At 49.8% G+C, this 26,681-nt stretch overlaps 2 protein-coding genes and 1 long non-coding RNA gene across 6 annotated transcripts; 1 reads left to right on the top strand and 2 right to left on the bottom strand.

The window, feature by feature from the left end:
- The first annotated feature begins 437 nt into the window (after positions 1 to 437).
- CNOT6L (CCR4-NOT transcription complex subunit 6 like) lies at positions 438 to 21,030 on the top strand. 2 transcript variants are annotated; one of them, XM_039551451.1, is made up of 12 exons: positions 438 to 474; positions 13,582 to 13,703; positions 13,816 to 14,002; positions 14,405 to 14,490; positions 14,830 to 14,919; positions 15,690 to 15,758; positions 16,046 to 16,203; positions 16,577 to 16,731; positions 17,006 to 17,157; positions 17,897 to 18,121; positions 18,587 to 18,789; positions 18,966 to 21,030. In XM_039551451.1, exons 2-12 carry the CDS (start codon positions 13,592 to 13,594, stop codon positions 19,176 to 19,178), a joined length of 1,650 nt encoding a protein of 549 aa, XP_039407385.1. In that variant the 5' UTR covers positions 438 to 474; positions 13,582 to 13,591; the 3' UTR covers positions 19,179 to 21,030. The 2 variants fall into 2 exon arrangements, with proteins under 2 accessions (XP_039407385.1, XP_019148538.1); XM_019292993.3 differs by lacking the exon at positions 438 to 474 and adding an exon at positions 7,362 to 9,466.
- On the bottom strand, positions 2,986 to 18,669 carry LOC109146217. Of its 2 annotated transcripts, none has more exons than XR_005601821.1 (5): positions 18,155 to 18,669; positions 15,288 to 15,478; positions 9,689 to 10,416; positions 5,450 to 5,589; positions 2,986 to 4,026 (listed from the first exon to the last, which is right to left on the bottom strand). It is a non-coding gene; the product is annotated as an uncharacterized LOC109146217 (long non-coding RNA). The 2 variants fall into 2 exon arrangements; XR_005601822.1 differs by having other exon boundaries at positions 9,689 to 9,762.
- Positions 21,031 to 23,321: 2,291 nt separating the features above from the next.
- Positions 23,322 to 26,638, bottom strand: LOC104696809 (alveolar macrophage chemotactic factor-like). 2 transcript variants are annotated; one of them, XM_039551454.1, is made up of 6 exons: positions 25,803 to 26,638; positions 25,502 to 25,631; positions 25,267 to 25,350; positions 23,898 to 24,033; positions 23,526 to 23,609; positions 23,322 to 23,413 (listed from the first exon to the last, which is right to left on the bottom strand). In XM_039551454.1, exons 1-6 carry the CDS (start codon positions 25,864 to 25,866, stop codon positions 23,408 to 23,410), a joined length of 504 nt encoding a protein of 167 aa, XP_039407388.1. In that variant the 5' UTR covers positions 25,867 to 26,638; the 3' UTR covers positions 23,322 to 23,407. The 2 variants fall into 2 exon arrangements, with proteins under 2 accessions (XP_039407388.1, XP_010409599.1); XM_010411297.4 differs by lacking the exons at positions 23,322 to 23,413; positions 23,526 to 23,609; positions 23,898 to 24,033 and adding an exon at positions 24,888 to 25,163.
- Positions 26,639 to 26,681: the final 43 nt, after the last annotated feature.

Here is a 26,681-nt window from a genome sequence, read left to right as displayed (position 1 = left end):
GATTCCCAAGTGGACTCTTCCTTCTCCCACCGCAGCGCGATGACAGCCGCGTCCTCGGCTGTAAAACCGGGGGGTAAAACCGAGGGGCAAAAAGGAGAGGTAAAACCGCGGGGGTAAAACCGAGTGGTTCTTTCGGGCCCCTGCCGATGCTGCCGGCGCCCGTCCGTGAGCGCTGACACGGCCCCGCGAGTGCCCGCGCTCCCCCCGCCGCGGCCCCGGCCCCGGCACCGCCCGCCGCCGCCTCCCCGCGCCCGCCCCCGTCCCCGTCTCCTCCGCCCTGCGCGCCCCGGCCGCCGCTCCTCCTCCTCCTCTTCTTCCTCCTCCTCCTCCTCCTCCTCCTCGCCGCCGCCGCCGCCGCTGCCGCCCGGGCCCCGCGGCTCCGTCCCCGCTGCCCGCGGGCCGCCGCCCGCATGTCGTGTGCGCCCGCCCCGCCGCGCCGCCGCCGGCCCCGCCGCCCCGCCGCGCCGCATGCAGGTGAGAGCGGGCGGGAGCGGCCCCGCCGCCATGTCGGGCCCCGCCGGCAGCGCCGCGGCCGGGCCGCGTGTGCGGGGCTGCGGGCAGAGCCCCCGCCGCGGGGAGACCGCGATCGGCCCCGCGGGGCAGCCCCGGAGGCCGCGGCGGCCGGAGCCGGAGCTGCCCGAGGGGATGCCGCGCTCGCCTCGGAGCCGCGGGTGGCGGCCGTGGGGCGAGCCGTGCTCGTGGGGCCAGTTCCGGGCATGGGGGGAAGATCGGCCGTGGGACGGATCCCGGCCGTGGCGTGAACCGTGACCGTGGGGCAAATCCCGGTCGTGGGATGAACGCGGGCCCTGGAGTGAACCCCGTGAGGTGAACCTCAGCCGTGGGACGAACCCCAGTCCGGGGGCAAATCCCTGTCGTGGGGCGGATCCTGGCCATAGGGTGAACCCCGGCCGTGGGGCGAGTCCTGGTTGTGGGGTAAATCCCGGTCATGGGGCAAATCCCAGCCTTGGGGTGAGCCTCAGCCGCGGGACTCATCGCAGCCATGAGGTGAACCGTGGCTGTAGGGTGATACTTGGCCACGGGGCGAATCCTGGCCAGGGGGCGAACGCTTGTCCCCAATCCCCTTGACATCCCATGATGGGACCTTGGCCTGGCGCTGTGGGTGACCACAGCATACTGGTGAGGGTGTGTTTGCGGTGAGGCTACTTTTGGGGTTAGGATGTTTTGGGGAGACACTGGTCTCCACCTTTTCCCAGCGGTTTCCCAGTAGTCTGCAGCAGTTCCGTAGGAGGAAGATGACAGGAGTGTCACCTGCAATAAAACCTGGGCTGCCAGCCACGGCAGTGGTGCTTGCAAATGAAAGCAAACACCTAAACACTGAGTTTCTGTTACAGTCTGGGGCTCGCTTTTTAAACTGAAGTGCTCCTGGTAAATGTAGTGAAGGGCTCCGCTGCTCCCAGCCACACCACATTTTATCTGACCTTCTGGAAATCTTTAGACCAGTGGCTTTTATCGGGCCATTTTGGAAACTTTGAATAGGCTGAGTATTTGTTTTGGGGAGGTTCAACTTCTCCTGAGCTGCCGTGCTGATAAGGATTTTAGATGGCCTTGGTTAAGCAGAGAATTCTTTACAATTAAATCCATAGCGGTGCCCTCCCCTCTCTGTGATGCTCCCCCACAACCCAAAGCTAACGTAGAGGGGCAAACACCCACCCAGAAGTCGTTCATGGTGTGTAGACATGGCTGATAATGAAAGTGATGGTAAAGTGTTTATTTTTAAAGAAGAAAAAAATAGCACATTATTCCTAACTACAGCGTGACACAACCCAGGGAATTCCTAGAAGCTCTATCCCAGTTTGGAGGGCCAGAGAGCTCTCGTGGAGGCAGAGCACAGCCTTTACCAAGATGACACTGCCAGTGATTTTATTTCTGTGTTCTCCCTGTGAAAAAGAGGGAAATTGGCCCTTCCAAACGTCCCTGTCCCGGAAGGCAGCAGCCGTGGGCACGGCCACGTGCTGGCGGTGCCTCCCAGCAGACCCCGGCTGGCGGGACACCGAGGTTTGCTCTGCGCTGCCTGCGAGCACCGCGGCCTGACCTGACATCCTGGACGGAGCCCTGCTCCCTCCGTGCGTCCCTCCCCACTGAGTGTGGGATTTCCAGCCTGAGTTTAGCATTTTGATCCGGAGCAGACAGACAGCGTGCACTGCTGACACCTCACTGCTCTGTGCTCTGGAATAATGATCCCCATCACCAATCTGCAGGATCGTGTTGGGTCACCCAAACAGAACTTGTGTTTGAGCTCCAGCCCAGGCATTAAATCTTCTCCAGAGGTGACTGAGGGTGCCAGAAGCCCCGCTGCAGTGTGCCTTTTGGGTTTCACGGAGCAGTGGAAATTCTGCAGTGCTCTGCTGTCTGCTAAACAAATCCCGTCAAACACTTTCGTTTTTGTTCCCTTCTTACTATTAAAAGCGGGGGCTGCTCCGAGTGCTGAAGTACAGCACAATTTAATTTATTCCCTTTTATCTTTTCTTCCTACAGGGGCTCTTTCTCATTTAGTTAGTGTATTTAATTGAAGGATAAAACTCAGTGTAAATGGCCCATAGGTGTTCCTGTGCAAAGTTTGGTTTTCTCCTATCCTTGGAAGGCCAGATCCTAATGTGTCAGGGGTGAGACTCCCCATCATCAGACTGCTGGAAAAACTTACCTCGGTTGCAGCACGAAAAAGACAAAACTTTGCCGATCCACGTCAGTGGCTGCGGAGTTTCCCACCAGGTCTGCACGGCGAACTTCTGCTGGCACAGCTCTGTCTGTGCGCGCGGTGACGGAGTGTGACCCGTGACTGACAGAGCTGTGCCAGCAGAAGTCCCAGCTGCAGGAGCAGTTATCTGCAGAAGTGCACTTTTACTGATAGAGCTTGTTTTCGTTTTCTAAAGGGTGTTTTTCCCTGTCCCTGGTAGCAGCGCCGCTTCCAGGCATGTAGCCTGCTCAGGCATTTATTTGCCTGGCTGGGAAGGGAAGGGACAGCTGCTCCGGGTGTATTTGCTGTGTGGGGCTCTCCTCTTCCCATCCAGAATCTGTAGGAGCTCCATCACATTTGCAGTGGGAATTCTCTTGTGGAAGTAAGTGACATTACGGCTGTTCTCTTTCCACCCGAAGGTGTTGATAAGACTTCCATTTCATGGGATAAACTGGGATTATACTGTTGTTTTCCATTAACAACCTTGGTTTTGCAAAAAGCCAGGCAGGCTTTTGACCAAGTTTAGCTTTCACACCAGTCATAGGAGAAATAAGCCAGAAAGTGATCCCAGGGTGCGTGTGTGTGGACTCTGTTAGGAGAATGAAAAGGCACCAGTGGAGAAAAATTAATTAATTTCCACACTGGTTAAGTCTCTACTTAATTTAAAACTAAACCACCAAGAATTAAAACTTACAGTTAGGGAAATCACAGCAGCCACTGGCTTTTTTGTTCGAGTCAACGTGCACAAATGGGGGAGTGTATTTCTTTTTTCTTATTAAAACCTTCCCTGGGGTTTTAAGTGATAAAATTAGGCATCAGTATCATGCACAATTTCCAAGCAAGCTTTCTTGAACCACCCCCAAAAAGTTCTGCTTCTGTCAGCTGTAATTTGCAGGACACTTTTGGGTAACTTGGGTTTAAAAGAGGAGATAAATCCAAATAAGTGCTTACTTGCTTGCAGTTTTTTTGGAAAGAGCTTTTGGGGTGCCCAAAAGGGCACCTGATTTGCGGACTACCGAGAAAGCAAAAGTAACAGCGGAGCTTAGTTTTCTGGGAGCATAAGATGGCATTTGTGAAAACTTAAAAAAAATAAGTTAAAATATATTTTAGGCATATTTAGATTCAGGAGGATTTGCTGTGGATTTAGTGCTTTAGAGCATTAAATGCTAAGCCTCTTGTAATATTTTTTTTTGTCCAGATCCTGTGGTTCTCTTGATGGCAGGCTGTAATCAAGGCTTGGGTGCTTGTTACAGTGATAGTGTGGTGTAACTTCACCTTCTGATTAATTCTTTGGGTTCCAGTGATTTGTCTGTGCAGCTTCTCCATCTGACCTGTAATGATTAAAAAAAAAAGAGAGAGGTTTCTTTATCGAGATCCTTAGGTGGTGACAGTATTTCTGGAATTCTGCTGCTCTCCTTCCCTGTCTTGTGTGCACCTCGGGGCTGTCATCAAACTTCCCACCACAAGACCACCCCAAAAAGATCAACTTGAAATAAACAGTAGTGTGTGGCAGGAAATGGCAAAAAGAACTTAATATGCACGGGATTTGCTGGATCCATTTGTGCCTTCAGATCTTGGAGCTGGATGCAGAGAGCACCGTGGAAGGCCTTTAGCTGAACATGCTGACTGGCTCAGCTGGCAGCTTAGTAAATTCACAAAAGGGCTACGTGACGCTTACCTCCGATGGCAAGGTACTGAGCCTGACTTGGGTGCTGTTATGTGGGAGAAAATTCTGAATTGAGAAGGAGAAAAAGAAATCCACACTCCCCCCAAAACAAAAAACAAACACCAAACTGAAGTTATTCTAAATAAAGGAGAGCATTGGAAGAAAATCTTTCTGGAATCCTGTTTAGAAGAACAGCTTCTACAGTGTCTTGGGCATGTCCCTACAGAGGTGTAACTTTAGGAGTATTCAGACACCACCAGAAAGCGAATTGACAGGTGATCATGGAAAATAGAATTAAAGATAGGCAGAAATGCACTGTGTGGTGTTCTACAAGGAACACATTTTATCCCTTTCAGGGGGAGATGTTAGAACAGCACTTAGAAAAATGCTCCAAGGTGAACAAAAAGCAACTCCAAGCCATTGTAGCTACAAGTCAGGTGCAGTCAGCAAGCACAGGGATTTTGGGAGCTGCACCAGACCGGGGAACAGAAGAGAAACCCGGTGGGCTGTTGGGTGTCTTGCACATGAGTAATTGAACTACAGCTTGTAACCTGTGTGTGTAGATGCAGAGCAGATAGGGTCGTGTGTGCTCAGCCCTACAGTGGCGTTTCCTGATGGGAATCATTAATAGTGTTTATGACTGCACAGCACCATTTATGCTCAGCAGTTATGTACATGTGGTGTATTGTCTTCCCCATTCTGCTTGCTTGGTGCTTTCTCTGAGAAAGACAGAAAAAATGTGGATAAAAGGGCTGTGGGACTCCAAATGCAGATTTCCAGGATATGAAGGCTGGGGTGTAAGTGCATATTCTAAATTGAAATTAACCCTTCAGCAGAGTTTAGTTTTGGGTTCCCCCCACTTGCAGCTTGAGGGTTGGGAAATTTTAGACATGAAGAGACAAATCCTTCAGAGCACCCTGCCATCATCCCCGCTGATGTGGATCTGGATTATTCCTTACCCTAAACAAAGCATGAAGGGAAACCTCTTGTGCCCTCAGCTAGGAGCAGCAGGAATTTTTATGGCTGGGAAACTACCGGAGGCAGCTCTTCTCCCGTGGGCCTTTCCCGTTCCAGAGTTCTGCACCCACCTGTAGTCTCCAGAGGCTGTGTTGGGAACGGGAATGCAAAGCAAAGAGCCCGAGTAAGTGTTCTTTATCCTGGCCACCAGTCCTTCCACAATTACTGCTGCAAGTCAACAACAGCTCCCCAGACTGCTACTTCCAGCGGCCTGCAAGGAAAGACCCAATTAAACATATTATGTGCTTTTTGTAAAGGCAAAACATATTCCCGGGCTCAGGCAGCTCCGCAGGCTGCAGGAGAGGGAGGAATGTTTAGCCTTGTGTTGCTGCAGGGGGACCCTCCTCCTTGTTTTGGTGTCAAACACGTTGTTTTAGTTCATCAGCTTCCAGGAGTACAAAGAAAAATACAAAACCCATAAGCTTTTGGTCAAGCTGTTAATAATAATAATAGTAATAATAATCAGGGTTTGTGGATGGTGCTCAAGTTTGCCGTTTACCCTTTAGGGCAGCTGAATGAATTGCTTGGGTAGTTTTCCCCTCGCTTTTCAGGAATGCTTCCATCTGAGTGAACATCTTGGTGCCTTCTAATCACAAATTAGTTTGGTTGGGTTTTTTTTTTCTTCCTAAGAAATCAATCTAAAGGCCCTCTGAAAAGGCTCTGGGTTTAAGCACCATCTAAAGAGAGTGTTGAAGACCTCCTTCTGCAGATTTGTAGCTCTTTTTTTTCCACACGATACTCCCAGGAAAACTGAGCAAGGGGGAAAGCAGAAAACATCCTTTGTATGCTTTGCTGGATATCACCATCCTGTGTGAGATCACAAGGAGGGTGTATGTCCCACAAAAAAATGTCCTTAATCCTGAGTCAGCCTTGACACATGGAGAATATCCTTTGCTCTTCCCTCTTCCCCTATAGCTCAAAATTCAGTTTCTACTTACTGTGTTACATTAATTTACAACTAGCCCTGGCAGTGGGAAAGGGCTAGCACAGGATGAATGACTGCCCAGCCAAAATTTCCACTTGTGAACGCCTTTCCTCTAATCCCGTTTTGTTCTGGAAGGTTAAGAAAGCAAAAGGAAAGCAGGGCCAGATGACTTCTCACATAGCAGAACAGTTCCAGGTGCCAGGAGGAGCTGGGCTCACGTTTTTTCCTCCATCCAAGTCACATCTTGCCATTGGGAGCAGGTTGATCTCCAGGAACATGTTTGTACCTGTGCAATGAGCCTCTTCCTTCTCCTCCATAGTCTGGAGCAAGAGACTGTGAAGGAGCAGTGTGCATCAGAGAAATCAGGAATGTTTTGAGTGGATAAGAGGAGCACATCTGTAAAGTATTTTGAGACCTGTGGATAGACCAGGAAGTTTGAGACTAGGCCTGTGCTGAACTGCCAGGTGTTTTTCTGCCTGCTCCAGGAACGCCCGGGTGCTTCCCCTGCAGGTAAAGGGGGAATAATTCAGTTTTTAGTCATTGGCCATTTATTTCATGGCAGCTGCAGGTCTGAGCAAAACAACCCTGGACATGGGGAGATGAGTATAACTCACAAGTATTTTCTGCTTGGAAAATTACGTGGTTGAAAACCTCAGGCTGTCAACAAGGCTTCAGCATTCCTGAATCCATACCTGCCTCTTGCACCTAATCCACTGTGTCTGAGTTCTTCCTTTACTCTCCATTTCTGTACAGCAGGGGAGGTAGCACCAGGCCTTTGGACTGCATTTGTCTTCTTTAACTGCCTTTCAGAGAACTCTGTAGTTAAGCTCTCACATGCCAGTATGTTAAGAATACCAGAAAACCAACCTGTTTGAAAAACTACAGCAAAATTTACCAAAGGTATTCTCTGGCTTTAGGTGAATTCCCTTCGGGTGGCTGAACAGAGGAACCCACACAAGTTCAGCCTCTCTTCTGGAGCAGGGTGCCCAGAGAAGCTGTGGCTGCCCCTGGATCCCTGGAAGTGTCCAAGGCAAGGTTGGACAGGGCTTAGGGCAGCCTGGGACAGTGGAAAGTGTCCCTGCCCATAGCTAGGAGGTGGAACTGGACAGGCTTTAAGGTGCCTTCCAACCCAAACCAGTCTGGGATTCTGTTTGGAAGTTTTAGCATGATGTAAATGCTCATGGGAAAGACTGGGATAATCAGATAGAGAAGCAGCTGAACTATCGGTCAATATTCAAATAATATGCTTTGCTCAGGCTATTAGGCAAACCTTTCTTCTTCCGAGATTAAAATGCAAAGCACATTTAAACACACCCTCTGGAGAACAGGGTTTATTCCTATAAACTGGGGGCTTTTTTAACAGATCCCTTCTCTCTTCTGAGCATACAAGCCCGGCTACTTTGAGCAGTAGTGCAGCATCCTGTGGCCTGTTCAAACTGAAAAGGCTCATTTATTGTGCCAGTGATTGCAAAACAGTTTCCACTATCGGTGTCTACTTTTTCCTTTGGCTTTTTTTCCCTTTTTTTCCTCCTTTCTTTTAAAATCTTGAGCTTTGACTCATCCAAACTTACCTGAAGTTGAACAAGGCAAGCCTTGTAACTCGAAAGCTGTTTGAATTAAGTTTTACAGTGGCAGATTTCTTTGGATTGTAGAGGGAGAGTAGCTGAAGTGTTGCTGGGCTTTGCTTATTTTGTGGTAGTGCTGGCAGTCTCCCACTGAAAAGGGAAGATGATAGCGTGGCCGTGGAAATAATCTCATTTCTTTTCTCCTAGCACAAACTTTGCTTTGAAGGATGAAAGGGTATTGATGATTCCAACTGTATCTGAAGGTTCATTGAGAAGACCTCTCCCGAGTCCCTGCAGTGTGCATGGATTCATAATTCCGGTGTAGTTTTGCTCAGGAAACAGGTCAATAGCTGACTTCTCTCCAGGTATTGATCCTGAGGAGCTGGATGAGACACGGTGTTGGCTCACAGCAGCAGCCGGAGCAGGGTCTTTCTCATTTCTCAGGCGTGACTGAATGGGTGTCGTCGGATCAGCCTTGATAGAACAGCTCTTCCCTCAGGGCTCGGAGGGGCACTCGCACACCTCGGCACTGCAGGCTCACTCTGTTCATGCTGTTGGGAGTTCTCCGTCTCCCCAGTCCCGCGGCTGCCAAAGCAGTCCTAGGGAAGCCTCCTGCTTTAAGTTGCAGCTGTACATGGCTGCTGCTCTTCCATGCCCACAGCCCAGGACAGTGTTTTGTCTTGATCCAGCGCTGGCTTCTTCCTTCCCCAGACTCCCAGTGACTTCAGTTCCTAATCCTTTAAGCCACTCTGCCCTGGATCTCATTAGAAACCCAGCACTCTCCAGGGGATGGAGCAGCATTGCAAATGGGTCATTTCTCTGAAACAGTGCAAGATACTTGTGTAAATAAGTAAGTGCACTGTTTAAACCAGCCCTTTGGGGGCTTCTGATGAGATTTATTTACAGGCTGGCTGCTGGAAACACTTCTTGCCCTACAGTAGCCCCTTGCATGCATTTCTGGTAAGCAAAGCCTTACTTTTTGGGAGCAGCCTGCCCTGCGTTTGCATGTAAAGCAGCCCCAGGAGCTGCTCTGGAAGTAGAAAGTGTAAAAGGCACCCGCAGACAAAGGCAGGTATCACTCAGTGATGTGGATATTCAGGAGCTGTCATGCGCACGCTGAGAGGTAACAGGCTGCTTCCAACGGGGCGGGAGCTGTTCTTTTGGAGTGAGGAGTGACTCTTAACCAAGCAGAGCAATAAAAAGCAGCTATGTAACGCTGTGTAGGGTTTCCATGCAGTACATAGTTCAGCTGCTCTCGTAAGTGGGGGTGTGACATGGAGGAAAAGGAAGGGTGGAAACCTGGGTATTCTTGTGTTACCTGTGATTTAAGAAAAGACTGCTTCATTTACAGGAGATGAGGGAATGGGGGGAATAACTAGTGGGTGTATGTCAGTGGGACAATTAGCATTTCCATCAAGCAAGTGCCAGTTAGCTCTGGAATTAATCAAATAGAGCTCGTTCCCTCCCTTCCCACTCCTCCCCTTGGCTTTTGCTGTTTGCTTCTGTGACTTGCCTGTGCTTCTCTGGGCTTTTATGATCTCTGTTGAAGAGATAACGTGGAGCCCCCTGGGATCCCAGCACCACTGAATTTACTGCAGGTAAATGGTTACCTCTTACCTTTACCTATTCCCCACTTGAATTTGCTTGTGCTCTGTGTCAGACTTACCTCAGGAATTGTTTCAGATCTCCTCAAACACTGTTTTTTATTGTTTGGGGTTTTTTAATAGAAAAAAACACGATGAGGCATTTGTATTTGATTCTCTGCTAATCTCTATCCCCAGTCAGGGTACTTGGAATAAGAATCTGGAAAGAGACAGTACCTGCCATGGCAGACTTGGGGTGCTCATTGAATTCTTGGGAGAGGCAGTGTACACAGAGGTGGTTGGACATATTCCTGCAGGAAAGCACCATGAAAAAAGCTCGGATCCACACAAAAGACCACCAAAATTCCCCATTCTCCAATATTTTCTTGCTAGTATATACACACTAGATACTGTATGCAGGGATACAGCAAATAGTTTACCTTCAGCTAACACATCTGTACATACCCCAGTATTGGCAGGTTTCCTTAAATCCTCTTTAACATACACCCTTGAACAATCACCTGATTTTCCTCCCCCCCAGAGTACTCCAAGCCTGTTTTTGTATTTGTGGGTACTGGCTGTGCTTCTCTTCTCCTTGGGGAGGCTGAAATGGGGAGGCTTTTGTCACACTCTCCTAAAAGCAGAGCAGTGCAGACGAGCAGCCTTCCTCTGCCGCCTTTGCAGCCGCTCAGGACTGATTACAAAACACATAAATAGACATTTAGATAAACAGATAAAAATGGTGCTCTTTTCCAGCTTTCAGCCCGACTTGCCAGCGTTCAGCAACGTGTGTGTACACACGCGCACGCCCCATCAGCCAGCAGGATGGGTAATTCCTGGGAGGGATCACCATATGGAAGGGGATGGACAGTCAGCTGTGCTCAGAGGAAGGAGGAGCGACTCAGGGCTGGCTGCTGGATTGTTTCCAAAATGCTTTGGCAGTTTGACTCATCCATATAGAGAGGCTGGGGGGGAAAAAAAAAAAGAGAATCACAAAGAATGTCACTGGGCTGGAGGCGAGGGTTTGGAGCTGTGCCAAACATCCATGAACACAGGGCTGCAGCAGGATGCAGGCACAGCTCTTCTCCATTTGCCCACTCATTAGACAACTTATTTATGCATTGAGGAATGAAAGAACTTAAACAAAACATGTTATGGTCACTGTAATTTAAGAAATGCATCTTCTGCACTCCTTGGGGAAGGGACTGTGTGTCTACAACCCAGAAGTTCCTGTTGTTTGTTGCCCAAAAAACATTTCTTCATATTAAAAGCCTCTGCTGCAACCCAATAGCTCAACCTTTCCTCTTTGACACTCCTCACACCTTCAGTAGTGTTCCATTATTCCTTTTCTTCCCACACGCTTTAAAAGATAGTCAGCATGCCCCATACACAAAAAACCCAGCAAATATAACAGCACAAAAGCCCAAATGTCCAAGGAAAAGGCAGACACAGACCTACCGCTGGAAGCACATTACCTGTCCCTGGCTCTTTTTATATGCTCCTCAGAGAGCTACGTAGGCTCACCCAGGACCACACCTAGGGTTCCAGCTGAGTAATCCTGCTCTGCCAGGCATCTCTGGGTTTTTGGGGATGGACTCTAGGAACCCCCAGAACTTAAATATTGTTCTTACTAATGCACTGATGTTCCCATCTTCAGATTTTCTTTAATTTACACAAAATGGCGAAGAGATTTTGTGTTTGACACAAAATCAGGGTCACACTATTTAAGTTTACAGAATTGGATCTGTAGCGAAGAGCAAGTTGTAGTAGCTTCAAAAGTTTTCCAAGGAGAGCCTTTAGGAGAAAAGCCTGCAAAAATTTGCACTGATGTGCATCCAGTTTTGGGGTTAACGGATTCAGGGAACTCAGTGTAGTTCCCAGAAGACTGAGCAAAAACAGGTTGAGATTTCTGTGTATTGTTTTAGTTCCAGGACAAGCAGAGTGGGAGATGGGAACAGGAGGAGTTGGGAACCCAGGCAGAATTCATTTTTTGCCTAAGAAAAAAATGACACATGGTGACTTTTAAGTCTTGCTCAATGTTGCTGTGATGCAAAAAGAGAAAAAAAAGGTGCATTTGATTTAGGTTTGTTTTCCCCTTTCTGTAACTGTGGCAATGACACTGCTGCCTGTTTGACTCACCACTATTTCAAAGCAATGTTAAAGTGACTAACAGCTGAAAAATGTGCGCGTCCTTTGCCTCCCAGCTCAGGGCTCACTTCTCTGGAAGGCCCCTGATGGCCACACTTTGCTCTACGTTGGCAGAGCACTTCTCTTAATGAGCCATGTTTCAGCATCGGGTGCCCTGCCAAGGAGCAATCCTGGAGCTTTCAGATGGTGTCAGGGGTCAGTGGCCACCTGTGGGCTGGTGTGGATGGGTAGGGGATGGCTCAGGTGGTCTCACCACCGTGGTTTTAAGGACTTCATCACAGAGCACTCCCCCAAATCCTGGGGTTTGGACAGCAAAGTTTGCTGTGTCTTGGGTCCAGATGTGGTAGAGGTATTGATCAGTTTAAGATAAAACAGATTAAACAGCGAGGGCAGGCGGAATAGGGTTCCTGTGGCCTGGCAGGGGCCGTGAGGAGTCTGTTCAAGTGCTCCCCACTTTCACACAGGCACTTGAAGAGTGAAGATAAATCCAGCAAAACCCAAGCACCAGAGATTTGGCACTCCCAAATCACAGCCTGTTTGTGTGTGGGGGAAAGGCCGTTCCTGATTTTGGGGGTCTGGAACGAGGGTGGAAGGATTTCAGGTCTAATCCCTTGTCCTTAAGTAACTGTTTTCCTTCGTGGCCCCGTGCCAGGCAGTGTGAGCGCAGAATCCTCTTACGCCGTAGCTCTGCTCGCTGTGTGACTTCACCTGGAAATAACAGGGGGCTATAATTAGATGTAGGGCTTGCATTTGCCCCTGGAATTTGCTTGGGCGTTCGTCAGGGAAGGAAGCAGCAGCCCTGTAACTGAGACCCTTGGCAGGGGACGGCCCTTGCAGCTCCTGCTCCTGTGCCGTGCCGGAACGCTGCTCTGGCTGTTGGCGTCAGCTGGAAATGCTGCAGGACTTGACCCTCATAAAGGGAAAGCAGACTCTTTGGTTAGTTGGACTTGCTGAACAAAACCCTCAGCTTGTTACCTTGAATTCGAGTTACAGTTGTTTGAAGAGCTTCACAGCTACGGCCGCCAGCTGTAGGAGAGATGTCTGTGTGAGGGAAGAGCTGCATCCTGTGGAGCAGCTGTGGATTTGGATAAAATCAAAGCTCGTGGATTTTGGGGAGTGTGTCTGGGGAGGAAGAGACCAGCAAACAGCAAAGTCAGCTAACCTCGTGTTTTTAAGTCACACACAGTCCTGCTCAGCACAACAGCCGAGGGAGGCATGGAATAAAATTGCTCCCTGTGTTCCCCGGAAAGTGGATGGTTTTTGAATGGGACATCAGAGCTCCCTTCTGACAGTCAGGACAACTGGATGAATTTGGTGTGCACAGGCTCATCCTTCGGCATCTGATACTCACATTTTGCACTGGGCTGGAGCCCTTTGTGCCCCTGAACAGCTAAATGGGAACTTTACCTGAGCTCCTTTTATGGCTCCTGGGCCATTAGGAATACAAAGGGCTTGAGTGATCCCGAGCATGAAAAAGCGCAAAACGCAAAAGCTGGATAGTTAGTGGGAAAATGGAGCTAATTCCCCCTCAGACTGCAATTTCAAGCCTTGTATAAGTGGAGTGGAGAAGTGGGATTTTGTATGTTGAAAATAAGAGCCTTCCCTTCAATCCTTGGTTCCTTGTGCAAGCTACAGGAGGGAGCAGTCCGTGCGCTTTTGCCAGGAGCAGCGGAACGCTCTGATCTTGTCTGCAGGTTCTGCAGCAGCAAGCACACAGCAAGCAACTCCGTGGGTTATGGGGGGTAAACTGGGAAACCAGCAGGTGACTGCAGAAACCCCAGCTTCCTAGGAAGAAGTGCTCTTTTCCATCCTGGAATCCTGCCCAGGTGTGAGCACCTGCTCGGCTCAGCGGGCTGATGGCAGCCCGATACTGTGCATCAACTCTGGGACGTGTTGTTGCGGGGTGTCCCTGGGGAAGGCGAGCTCTTGGCGGGATAGAAACGAAGGAATGCTGTCGAGTAACAGTTGTGATGGTCTTTCAGACTAACAGGGATGCCAAAGGAAAAATATGATCCTCCAGATCCTCGCAGAATTTACACCATCATGTCAGCGGAAGAGGTGGCCAATGGGAAGAAGTCGCACTGGGCTGAATTAGAGATCTCGGGTGAGTTGGTTGGAGTTTATGTTCCCATAGTTGGTGCCCCAGACCACTCCAGATCCAGTTTGTGTCCGGTGGTTCCAGAGTGAAGAGGTGGTTCCTTGCTTCCCTCTTTCAGGGAGAGTGCGGAGCTTAAGTACGTCGCTGTGGTCGCTGACACACCTGACTGCTCTGCACCTCAATGACAACAACCTTACTCGCATTCCACCTGATATTGCCAAGCTTCACAATCTGGTTTACCTGGATCTGTCATCCAACAAACTCAGAAGTTTACCAGCAGAACTAGGAAACATGGTGTCTCTCAGGTGAGGGGAATTATCCTGGTTAACTCCCCCAAAAAATCTCTATCGTGGGATCGGGGCCGAGAGTTTCAGTTTGTTTTCTGTGCTTGTATTTCAAATAATCCTGAAAAATTCCAGGTTGGTGCAGAGCTTCAGTTACAGTAACTGCTTTTGGGTTCACCGGGCTTTTTTTTCTGATCATTGGTACATCACTGTTTTCACCCCTGGTTTCATCGTGGGTTTTGTGCCTTTTTTCCCCCTAATAAATGTATTTCAGTCGTGCTTTGACATGGGAAGATACAGCATATCTCCCCATAATAAAATTCAGGGTGAGAAGTGTTCTCTTTGAGGACAAGCAGCGTACAGCACCTTAGGAGTTGCCTTCTGCAGTGATACTCACTCAGAGTGTTTTTGCATTTGCTGCAGGGAATTGCTTTTAAATAACAATCTGTTACGGGTTTTGCCTTATGAACTTGGACGGCTCTTCCAGCTGCAAACCCTGGGTTTGAAAGGTGAGCTCTTTCCAGTTCCATATTCCTATGAGTTCTCTGGAGTCGTGAGGGGGGCTGGGCTCAAAACCTCCCTCTATTACCTCAAGGTTTTCTTACAGGTTATTTTAAGCGTTAAGTTTGTTGCAAAAATGACCAGGCAGTCGGGAAAACAATGCTTCTCTTTCTTCGTGCTGCTAAACTTCCTTAGGAGCCCGTTTGAAATCTGCAGACAGGGAAATAAACCCTTGAACCTGCTGAGTTAATTTGTCTATTCTCATTGTGGGAGATTTTCTTTGGGTGGAAAGCCTCAAGAAAGGCAGGCAGCTGATCCCCCCCGCTGTTGTTTTGTGCTGTTGGCAGGCAATCCTTTATCCCAAGATATTCTCAGCCTCTACCAGGATCCAGACGGAACCCGAAAGCTACTGAACTACATGCTTGACAATCTAGCAGGTACAGTCCTACGGATCTGGTGGGCAAAAAGGCTTTAAAAGTAGGATTTGCTGCTGAAACAAGAGTCTGGACCACTGGAGGGGAGAGCATTTCCTCACTGCTTTAGTGCTTTTGTCAGGTGGCTGCAATCATCCCAAAAAACACCCTCACACACAGTGGAAGAGGCTGATGCGTACTGTCTAAGCTTTTCCCACGTTACAGCCAGATGTTCTCTCTGTTCTGTTTCAAACCCTTCAATTACCAACCAAGGGCACAGTCTGCCTTGCTGAGGCCATTTTGGTTCTCCCCACCAGAAACAATCATTTAAATGCAAGCAGAATGTCAAATTTAGCTCAAGAAACACCAAAGCCATTAAAAACATCCACTACCTGACTTCAGTCCTGCTTTGTGGTTCTGTAACTGAGCCTTCTGCTTTGCCACTCAATGTCTCCCAAGTTAAGGCACTGCAGGAATGGGGTGAGGTTCTTGGAAAAGAGATGGCTGAACCATGCGAGGATTTACCCCCCCTTCTTCAGCAGATTATTCAATGTGCAGGAGTATTTTGGTGGCACTTCTAAATCTGAAAACAAGAGACAAAAATAGTCATGAATCTTACAAATCACAATGTTTCCCATACTAGAGCCACTCCATTAAATGATTTTTGCCTCCCCTGAAGACTCGGGGAGCTGGGGATGCAAAATACATTACTGTTCAGTCATCACTTTGACTTAGAATTTGTAACTTACAAACAGAAACCCTGAATTAATCACTGCTTTAATTTTTTTTTGTAGTTCATCCAGAGCAGCTGCCTCCAAGGCCATGGATTACTTTAAAAGAACGAGACCAAATTCTGCCCTCAGGTAAATCTATGGTTCTTTTCCCTGTGTTCACGAGATGACACACTGGGAAAATTGTCTTGGGCTTCATTTTCCTGGACCAGAGTGAAAATAGCAATTTCACTAGCGTTCGTTGGCACAAGAAAAATTAACATACAGCTGTGCTGTAAATACCATTTTTGTCATTTGAACGGGATGCTGGGCATTTCTTTTCCGTGTTGGGCTTTGTCGTAGCTCTTCCAGCCACTCTTTGCCCAAGTCAAAGAGTATCCAGAGGCTGATAACCTTTCCCTTTGTCTCTGTCCTTGCAGCTTCATTTACAGTTATGTGTTACAATGTGTTGTGTGATAAATATGCCACCCGGCAGCTCTATGGCTACTGCCCATCTTGGGCACTCAATTGGGAGTACAGGAAAAAGGGAATCATGGAAGAAATTGTCAACTGTGATGCAGATATCATTAGTCTTCAGGTAATTAAAAATAACTGCATTTTCCATCAGAAAGCATGAACCTCCACTTTTAGGGTTAAGTGTTCCCTTGAGAGCACCATAGTTACCTGCTCGATAGCAAATTCCAGGTCTTGCCAATACAAGCTGTGTATCCATATTCCAGCGTCAAAAATATTAGCTGTAGTCTACTGCTATTCAAGACATACCTGTCACTTTGCCTTTGGGAGGGATTCCAGGAAATCCAGGAATGCACATCAGTTCCCAGCGGGCCATCAGTCTAGGAAGTGCCACGGATTGTGCAGACAGCAGCTTTTCTGACTGCAAGCCAGGGCAGGCACAAGGAAGTGAAGTTTCCTTCACTTCTTTAGCCTGAGGTGTTTGTGTTCAATTCCAGGAAGTGGAAACGGAGCAATACTTCACCCTTTTCCTGCCAGCCTTGAAAGAACGGGGATACGACGGCTTCTTTTCTCCAAAGTCACGTGCCAAAATCATGTCCGAGCAGGAGAAAAAGCATGTGGATGGCTGCGCGATATTCTTCAAAACGGAAAAGTAAGGGGCAGCAGCGGCTTTTAAAATTACACTAAAACCTCACAACAGCTTCCAGTAATTAGGGAGGAGTTTCCCAAAGCCTGAGCTGCCTCTCAGAGTTCTCACTGCTTCCAGGAACAAAAATGCAGCTCTTGGGTGGTGTCTAGAAGCAGCTCGAGTGGTTTGGAAGAGAGGGTGCCTGTGGGAGCAGACAGGGATGGTTTTCAGACAGGGGCGCTGCCACGGGGGCTGTGGGTCACAGCCGCTCACTGGGGTTCTCTCTCCATTGCCCCAGGTTCACGCTGGTGCAGAAGCACACGGTGGAGTTCAACCAGGTGGCCATGGCCAACTCGGAGGGCTCGGAAGCCATGTTGAACAGAGTGATGACCAAGGACAACATCGGAGTCGCCGTGGTGTTGGAGGTGCACAAGGAATTATTTGGAGCAAGTGAGTGCAGCCGTGGTGTCGTCACTGATACTCAGCTCCACGGAAAGGCAGGAGTTATTCGTAGGTTCCAACATGCTGTTCCTGTTGGTGGTGCAGCCAAATCCAGCCCATCGGTGCCTGAGACAGGCATAGATGTCATGATTTCCTGGCCTGGTTTTGCTTGCAGCAAGATGCCCAGCATTTGCTTTTCTCCTTTCAAGCTTTTATCCCTGCTTGCTTACTCGGCTGGATTCTGCTCGAGCAGCTCAGCTTTCCCAAGGTCACTGTGTTTACACGCATTTGTTCTTACCAGTAGTTATCAATAATGTTCAGCTTCTGTTTTCCACTCTTTTCCTCTCCTTGATTGACTCCTTCCATCCTCCCCCAGGGATTAGATGTCAGTGCTAACGTACTGATGTGGAAGGAGGAGATTATTGGGTATCTTTTCCTGCCTCTTGATTGACTGTCACATTTTCATTAAGTTTGATCAGATGCAGCAGACAGTTCCAGCACAGGTAAAGTTGCCACCCTGCTCTGTCTGCATGCCTGGGGCTCTGATGGCTTCAGAGGAGGAGAAATTCCAGGGCTGGAAGGAGCTTCCTGGGCCAGTCTGTAGGCATTTCAACAGGTTTAAGCAATGAAAACACACCCATCTGCTGGTGTGTCTGACCCTGAGCCTTGAGGAGCTACACCCTGAGCACGAACAAGCGGGAACCCGCTGCATTCACAGAACCTTTCACTGCTAAAATTGTTTATCCAGGTATGAAATCGCTTCATGTGGACAAACAGCTGCTCATCGTGGCCAATGCCCACATGCACTGGGACCCCGAATACTCAGATGTAAAACTCATTCAGACCATGATGTTCGTCTCAGAGCTGAAAAACATCCTGGAGAAAGCCTCAAGCAGGCCCAGTAGCCCGACAGCAGATCCCAACTCTATCCCTCTGGTGCTGTGTGCAGATCTCAACTCACTGCCTGATTCAGGTGAGACTGGTTTCGGCTTAGTTTTTAACCTACCTTCTTAGACCATTGGAGTCCACTTTTTCCTCTGAAGGCAATGGGGCTGCTTTGCACTGCCTGGGGAGGTACAGATGAAAGCTTTCCTAGGAGCAGCTGCCTTTGGAAATCTGGCTGAAGAGACTGCGAGTCCTCCGGTTGAGTCGCCTGCTTTTCGCGCTCAGCCGGATGCTGCAGGAGAGCTGGTTGCACCTTCAAAAGTGTAGGAAAGCACAGTTAGATCTTAAATAAATCATTAAATAAATACCTGTGCCTAAAGCAGCAATAAGAAGTAGGAAAGATGTGAGTTCCTGATGAAGACTTTCTGAGGAGAGGGGTTTGCTTTGCTAACTCTGATCTCGTGGCATGTCTTTGTGGTGTTCTGGTTTTTAACATTCCCAGGCCAGAGTTGCCTTTCAAAGCAACTCCCTAAACCCTTCCTCTTGCCAACAGGTGTGGTGGAATACCTGAGCAATGGCATAGTAGCTGACAACCACAAGGACTTCAAGGAGCTGCGCTACAACGAGTGTCTCATGAACTTCAGCGGCAACGGGAAGAACGGAGCCTCGGAGGGCAGGATCACGCACGGCTTCCAGCTCAAGAGCGCCTACGAGAACAACCTGATGCCTTACACCAATTACACTTTTGACTTCAAAGTAAGCACCGATCTCCGGGACACAGCGGGCACTGCTGTGTTAATTCCCTGACCTTGGCTGCCCCTGGTTTAAGGAGGATCGATGCAGGGTATGCCCTAGCTTGACCCCAGCACGGTGCCTCCGGCCGGGCGGGCAGGGCCCTGCCCTCACCGCGCTGTCTCCCCCTCTCTCCGCAGGGTGTGATTGACTACATTTTCTACTCCAACACTCACATGAACGTGCTCGGAGTCCTGGGGCCTTTGGACCCTCAGTGGCTGGTGGACAACAACATCACGGGGTGCCCGCACCCGCACATCCCCTCCGACCACTTCTCCCTGCTGACGCAGCTGGAGCTCCACCCGCCGCTGCTGCCCCTGGTGAACGGGGTGCACCTGCCCTCCCGCAGGTAGTGCAGCCCCGCCGGGCGGGCTCGCACCTGTTCTCACGGACCTGTACACTTGTAAATCCCACTGTCTAGGAGTGAAGTATGGCCAACCTTAAGCTGCTTCTTCAAGCTCCTTTCCTTCTGTGTTTGATATGAGATTTTGCACATTTTGGTGCATATTGGTATCATTTGGCACTAGGGCTGGAACCAAAGTATTATTCCCCTTTCCAGGTTTTTAATTTAATTTTTGTTTGGTTTTTGTTTTTTTTTTTTAATTTTAAACTGGCTTTTTTTTTTTTTTCAGTAGGAAGCTGCACTTCTAAATGGACAAAAGAGATTTAAAAACTTGCATTTAACATATTTCAAGGTAATGCTTTTTTCCAGAACGCGGCAAAATGAGCCAACCTTTTAGGAGAAAGAAAAACAAACCTAGAGATGCGTGTTTTGTAGGAAGAATATTAGAAATACTGTTTGTTTGAATCCAAAATGGAGACTGAACTCTGCATCCAACATAAATTTTGCACATTAGCAAAGCACTTAATACCTGACTATAAATGATTGACAGCGTGGCCCTGCCCCTCATCTCAATACTATCAGAAAACCAAAGATAGCCATATATCTGTGATCAAATTCGAGCTCTAAATTCTCCTGATTCCTATTTGTTTCGGAGCTGTTGTCGGTCAGGGCTGAAGTAAAAAGCTGCTGGTTCCTTCCCAAATGTTAATGCTCTTTGGATGTGTTGGAAATCCTTGTTTTCTTTCCTTTTAATGCTCTGGGTGGCCAGTTCAAAACCTTGTGCCTCAAGAGGCATTAAACATGATGCAATTTCCTGAAAAAAAACCTGTTCGGCTGCTTAATGTTTAAAAAAAAAAGGCACAGTGATAGGAAAAGGTCGTGTCTGTGTTTTTAAGTTTTTCTTTATTCTGCTTTTTTGCTGCTATAAGATTTTCTTGAATTTCTATTTGAAACTTTTCATGCACTTTACTGTTTCTAGTCTCCAAATGTGATATTTTTAATAAATGAAAAACATTTTCCATGATGTGAATGAAATTTTTAAGCAGATTGATAAGCCTATATTTATGTCTCATTCGTATACTTCAAAAAAGGTCCAATTTGAATTGTGAAATTAGTTTTAAATACTAAAGAGCCATCTTCTGTCTTGCAAAACTGCCAAGTCAGGCTGTTCCTCTTTAATTAAACATTTCCTTTGTCATTTTATACATAGGAAATTTTCCATGGGGGGAAAAAAAAAATCAATTGGACTTAGAGGAGAAACTACTCCCTGACTCTGACTGGGGGCCAGGGAGGGGGTGGAGTGGGCCAGAAGACAAAAATGGGTTCAGCAAAGTGACAACTCCCTTGGAAAAGAAGAGCCTAAAAAATGGGGGCGTCATCTATGGTCTGGGATCAATTGGAAGCGATGGGAGCTGGGGGAAATTCCTGTGCAGCACTTGCTTTGTGCAAAAACAGAACAAAACAAGAAAAAAAAAAAAAAGCCCATCCAGAGACGGATTTTCCTCTGGGTGCAGGTATCTCTGCTGGAATATACCTCAGCATTCCCCACCTGGCCATAGCACATGGATTGGAGAGCACTGGAAAGTAGAATAGCATGAAAAACTTAATTTTGTGGACATTACCTTTCTGTATTCAGCTGCTGTATGTTTTTTGGGGAGGGGGGATGCTCTGCTCCAGAGGCGTGCTCTAACCTGCTCCTCCTGTTCCTCCACGCACGGTGATCCCAACGTGAGCAGTGTTTCCTAACCATACTTCACTCCCAGTATTTTTTGAGCTGTTTGTATAAAATGGAACTTCCAATTCACCCGTGATTGTCTATGAACTGCAGAGGAGGCCATTTAGTAATAAAAATAAAAACCCAGCACCAATGTTTTGTAATATGGGGGTGGGAGAGGATGGGGACAGAAAAACCCAACCCCTGGCAAACGTTGTGAGCTGCTCCAGTTGGATTTTCCTTTGGTTTCTAGCGATGGAAGCGTTCCGTTGCGGGAAGGTGTTCCATTGGATTTTCTCTGCTGCACTTCCCAACGCTCGTCACGCCGTGCGGTTTTTAACACAAAAATGTTATTTTAACAGACATTGCACAAAAAAAAGAGTCTTGTTTATGTTTCAGTCGATGCACATGTTTACCTGCCTCTCCTGTGCGGCTTCCTCCTGTTCTCCTCCTGGTTTTCCCTTCCCAGCAGGAGCAGTGAGGGGATGGTGCTTTTTTTCCCAGCCTCAGGTCCCAGCACGTTGCAGGCAACACCTGGAAAAAAGGCTCCAAGCCCTTCCCTGCTCCTCACTGCCTCCATTTACTTTCCAAAACACGGTGCCTGGTGTCCACTCCCAAGCGACAGCACTGCCTAAAGCCAGCAGAGAAAACAAAATCCAACACCCTTCTACAAGCAACTTTTTAAAACTCAATCTGGTGAATCTGTCCGATACGGGGTTTTGTTTGTGTATATATATATACATATATATATATATATATATATATATAAAAAAAAAAAGAGAATTTTGTACAATGTAGCTGAGTATTTTTGCTTCCTTCTTTCCCTGTAAGGAGCCTGAACCGTACACAAGTTTGGTCACACTCCCTCCCTTTCACCCTTCGGTGTTCCAAGGTGACACAGATCCCAAGAGAACCTTGTGGGAACCACTCACATCTTAATCCTCTCTGCCAAGCATCAGCCAAGAACTCACTTTAATTACAAACAACTTTAGGTGGAGATCATAAGCCTCTAGATCCAGGTATGGCACCCAACCCCTCCCTGTGGTAATGGTGCAGGTGAGAGTGATCCCGGTGCTGGGGCTCATCCATCCTCTTTGGAGGCTCCCACACCATCTCACAGTGGTTACTCTGAGAGCTCAGGGGTTTTTTAAGTCTGATTTCTTTCTTGTGCGTTGCCTTTGCACCCGGGAGGTCCCGTCCTTGAAAAGATGGAAGTGCATGTGGAGCAGGGCAGCTGCAGTGTCACTCCCGGGTATGCTTACACTACAGTTTTAGGGGGATTTACGCCCTGGTTCATGGGAATAGCTGCTTTGCTTTAAATTTGAGAGTGTGCTGAGCTCTGGTGTGAGGAAATGCTGCTTGCCCTGGACCTTCAAGCAGCTGGGGAAAGGGAGGTCATCAACCCCTGAACTGCTACATTTTTCCTGCCTTTAAAAAGTAGTTTTTAAAAAATTTAATCACTGTGGAGGTGGGATATTGCTCATCCACAATGGATAGGTCTGGGCATCCACCGGTTTCTTCCCACCTGTGTACTTCCAGGTCCTTCTGGAGTGAACAAACAGCCCTTTTGCAACCATTCTTGCCCCTGCTGTTGTTCCTGAGGAGCACAGGGCAGGAAGGAGGGGGATACAGAGGACTGGGTGGGTGTTTCCCAGCTTGTCACTGCCCAGGGACACATTTTTGGCATCCAGCGGGGGTGGGTGGGCGAGCGGCACAAATGTGATTCTAGAGACCTTAAACACCTCCTCACAGAATGGCCAAGCCAGATCATAAACAGGGATAATCCTGCACAGGGTCGTAAGTCACACCTGTGTCACCTCAGTCCATGTGGCCAAGGCACATTCCTGTGCCAGGCCAGGGTCCCCATCCCAGGAAAATGGGGCTGCACAGAAAGCCTCAGCCAGTCACTGGGAAATCTCCCACTTGTGTGTTTCCACAGCCAGGAGCCAGCACCAGACCCTATCCAACTCCTGCAATTACAGGCTCCTGCCCGGAGCCGTCAGAAAAAGGCACCAAATGCTGGAGCAGAGCAAAGGCAGTGCATTCGAAAACGTCCTTGGCAAAGCAGCCAAAGGCTTCACGGTGCCACAGTCTGGCCTAAATGCCCACCCCAAAATTCCCAATTTTTACACAAATCCGGGCAGAAAGAGCTGCCACAGCCGAGGGGGGAAGCACATTGATCCTTTTATTGGTGGCAGCCGGGATGGGCTGCGGTCGCGTGCGGGAACAGCGCAGGCACCTGAAACGGAGGGAGACAGCGGGTGCCTGAGGGGAAAGCCTTTGTCGGGGGAAGCAGGGAAAGGCTCCTGGCCCTGCCAAAATCCAGAGAGCAGAGGAAGCACCAGCACTGTGCCACTAAACCCAGCGTATCTCAGGGCAGGGGGGTTGTGTCATCGCTGTCCCATGAGGAATTCATAACCATGGACTCCTTGGATCTGGACAGTGGGACGGATGGGGTGGGGGGTCTCCGAGGGGTCCAGCAGCACGGTGCTTCCCGCCGCGGCCGCGGCAACACTTTTTTGGTGTCATTCCTGCAGATTTTGTGGGAGGAAAGAAAGGAAAACAGGGGTGTCAGGGGGAAGAGATGGTCCTGCCAAGGTGCTGGAGATGCCGTGTGTTTTCCAATCACCAGGCATCACGTACCTCTGCGTCAGCTTGTGGATGAGCAGCTGGATCCAGGGCGCCTCGGGGGTCACGCACACCCGCCTGTTCTTCTTCAGGGTGAGGCTGCAAGGCCACGAGACCCCTCAGCCCCACGCACGCCCCTTCCCCAAAGCTTTTCTAACCCATAGAGAAAACCCCTCTGCTCCCTGGGCATGGATACGAACCCTGGGCAGCAGAGACATGGAATTTTGGGGCCTTTACCTTAGCACAACGAGCCACGCTGGGAGGAACCCCCTTTAAATCAGGAAGCAAGGGGCACCCCAGCATTTGGGGGCTTGCTCCCCTATGTACTTTTGCACCAGTGCACAAACGAGCAATTTGCAGGAATTGGTTTCCAGGCTTCCCACTTACATGATCTCCTTCCTCCTGCAGTGAAGGCCCGGCGGGGTAACGTCGATGGTGAGGATCAGCCCCAGGTTGATGACGTGGGCAGTGGATTTGATGCACTTGCACCTCATGTTGGTCAGCAGGCTCTCCAGAGACAGACCTGTGCGCCAGGGCAGCCCACACCAGGTCTCGGCCCCCAGTGGGGGAGGCAGATGGCGACATCCCCCTCCCCACTATCCCATCCCCTCCCTGACACCCATGGGCTGCTGTTAATGGGGTTTGTAATGAGGCTAATCCCTCCCAGCACAGCCTCAAAGCTTCCTTTCCTGTATATGGAGGGGCTTTAGCTGCAGGGTTGGAAAATGTAACTAACATCTTATGAATTAAACCCATTGCCCACCCACCAAGCACTTGAGTTTTATGGGGTCTGGAGGAGAAGCATCTCAAACTCACAAGGCAAAACCTCCCCTCTCAAGCCCCAGTATCCCGCTCCAGCTTAGCCACAGGGTTTAAAAGACAAACTTGAGCTCAAAGATGGACAAGAAACAAATCTGAAAGCTTAGCAGAGCCCACGCTCAGCCCCATCTGGGACACCCAACGCCACTGTCCAGGCGTTTGGAGGGGGACATGGATGGACACCCAAAGCCACTCACCGCCTGCCGGCACCGAGCTGCTCAGGAGCAGGAGCAGGGCCAGCGCTGCCGGCAGCAGCCGCATCCTCACCACCCACCCCGAGCTGCGCCAGGGCTGTTTTATAGCCAGGCCCCCGCCCCAGGGGGATTTCGTAGGCTGGGAAGCGCCGGAGGGGGAGGAAAAAGGGGCTGCCCCACACCTCAACTTCCCTGCCCTCGCTTCCCCCCGCTGCACGTGGCCCGTGCTGCCTCCCTGCCAAAAAAGGCGGAAAGTGCCGTGGCCACCTCTTCAAAGTTCCCGTGGTTTTGGCCGAGGGCTGGTGCCCCCCACGCCTCCCACCCCAAGCATCCCAAGCCCCCAGCATGCCACAGGAAGGGAGGCAAGGGACAGCGACAGAGGCCTGCCGCCTTTATTGGGCCTGCTGGGTCACGCCCAAAAGGGACACCCAGCACATGGCTATGGGATGGGAGAGGCTGGAAGCAGGGACGGGCATTTTTAAGGGTTTAAAGGCATAAAAAGGGGCTCAGGCAGCAGCGTGCTCCCCTCTGGACTGGGGTAAGGCGACAGTGGGATGGGGAAGGGAGGCAGTTTTGGGCCCAGCACATCTGGCCGTGCCTCTGGTAGCAGCTTCCTCAACGGGGAGGCTTTTTCTTCCTCCTGCCAAAAGCAGAAGGGGGAGGAACGTGTGAAGACAGGTTCCCACGGGATGCCCCTGGTCCCGCTGGGAGCCCCTGGTGTTCTGGGGGAAGGGGGAACTTACAGGTGAGGGAGGTCCTGCAAGAGTTTCTTCACCCAAGGGGCGTCAGGATCCACGCAGACCCTCTTCAGGCTCTTTAGCTTAATCCTAGAAAACGAGCAGCCTTTCAGCAACGTCACTTCCCCTCCTGCAGACAGCTGAGCCTCCCACCCTTCTCACAAAGAAAACGAGCACAAAACCGAAGTAATTCAGGGGAGATGGGGGGAGCAGAGGCTGCATAGCCCCGGGAGCCACTTACACCACCTCGAGGCGCCGGCAGCTGCTCCCCACGGGCCAGACCTCGATGCTGCTGTATTTCTCCGGGGAAATGAAGGCTCGGGTGCTCTTGAGGCAGCGGCAGCTCAGGTTGCCGTTGGCTTCCAGGATTGCTGGAGGGGCACACGGCCATGGCTCACGCATCACCCCAAACCCCGCTGCCAACCCCAAAACCGTCTCTGAGCAATGCATCTCCCACCACATCCCTGCAGGATCACCCACTTTAAACCCTGAAAGCCTCACAGCCCCCAGCATCCCCCAAGCCCACCTGAGGGGAGCCTCACCTGTGTCCCCAGGGTGGTGGGTCGCCAGCAGCACCCCCAGCAGCAGGGCCACCCGCACAGCCATGCCGGCCCCAGTCCCGGCCCCGGCAGCATCCCCCTATTTGAGCCGGGAAATAGGAGAAGTGAGGCGGCACGGGCGGCCCCGGGGTCGCGGTGGTTTTGCCCGACCCTGCTCGCTGAGTTTGCAACACTGCCGATAAAATGTGGCTTGGGGCTTGGCAGGGGGCCTGGCTTCCTGAAACTGGCTCTGCTTTCCCCTTCCTTTCTTTTCTGTTTCCTCCGACTTTGTTCTTAGCGCACACAGCCCCACGAGCCCAGAGGTTTTCTGGGGTGCTTTTCTGTCCTGCATGATCAGGTATTGCCCATTTCTCCTACAACCACGTTGTTCCCCCACAAGGCACAGCCCAGCAGTGCTCTGGTGACATTTGCTTTTGATTTTTTTACCCCAAAACTCTGCTAAGTGACCTCACACCCATTCCCAATGTATTTCTTCATTGGCCTGGACTGGCTTTTAAAGCCTTACAGCCACCTGTAAATCCCAGCTCCATCACTTGGATGTGGGGCACTTTGGCTGGATTGTCCCATCTCCCTACCAGCAATATTGTGCCCTCAAATCGCCACCAAGGGAGGTAACAGGTTAGGATGGGAAGGACCCCTGACAAAGGGGAACACTGCCAGAGGACAGGGTTAGATGGGATACTGGGAGGAAATTCTTCCCTGTGAGGGTGGTGAGGCACTGGCACAGGGCGCCCAGAGAACCTGTGGCCACCCCATCCCTTCAAGTGTCCAAGGTGAGGTTGGATGGACCTTGAAACAACCTGGTCTAGTGGAAGCTGTCCCTGCCCACGGCAGGGGGTGGGACTGGACAGGCTTTGAGGT

Source organism: Corvus cornix, chromosome 4 (genome assembly GCF_000738735.6).
Source record: "Corvus cornix cornix isolate S_Up_H32 chromosome 4, ASM73873v5, whole genome shotgun sequence".
In the NCBI taxonomy this organism is placed as follows: Eukaryota; Metazoa; Chordata; class Aves; order Passeriformes; family Corvidae; genus Corvus; species Corvus cornix.
Note: the sequence above shows the minus strand (reverse complement) of the source record. Positions and strands in the feature narration are given on the sequence as shown.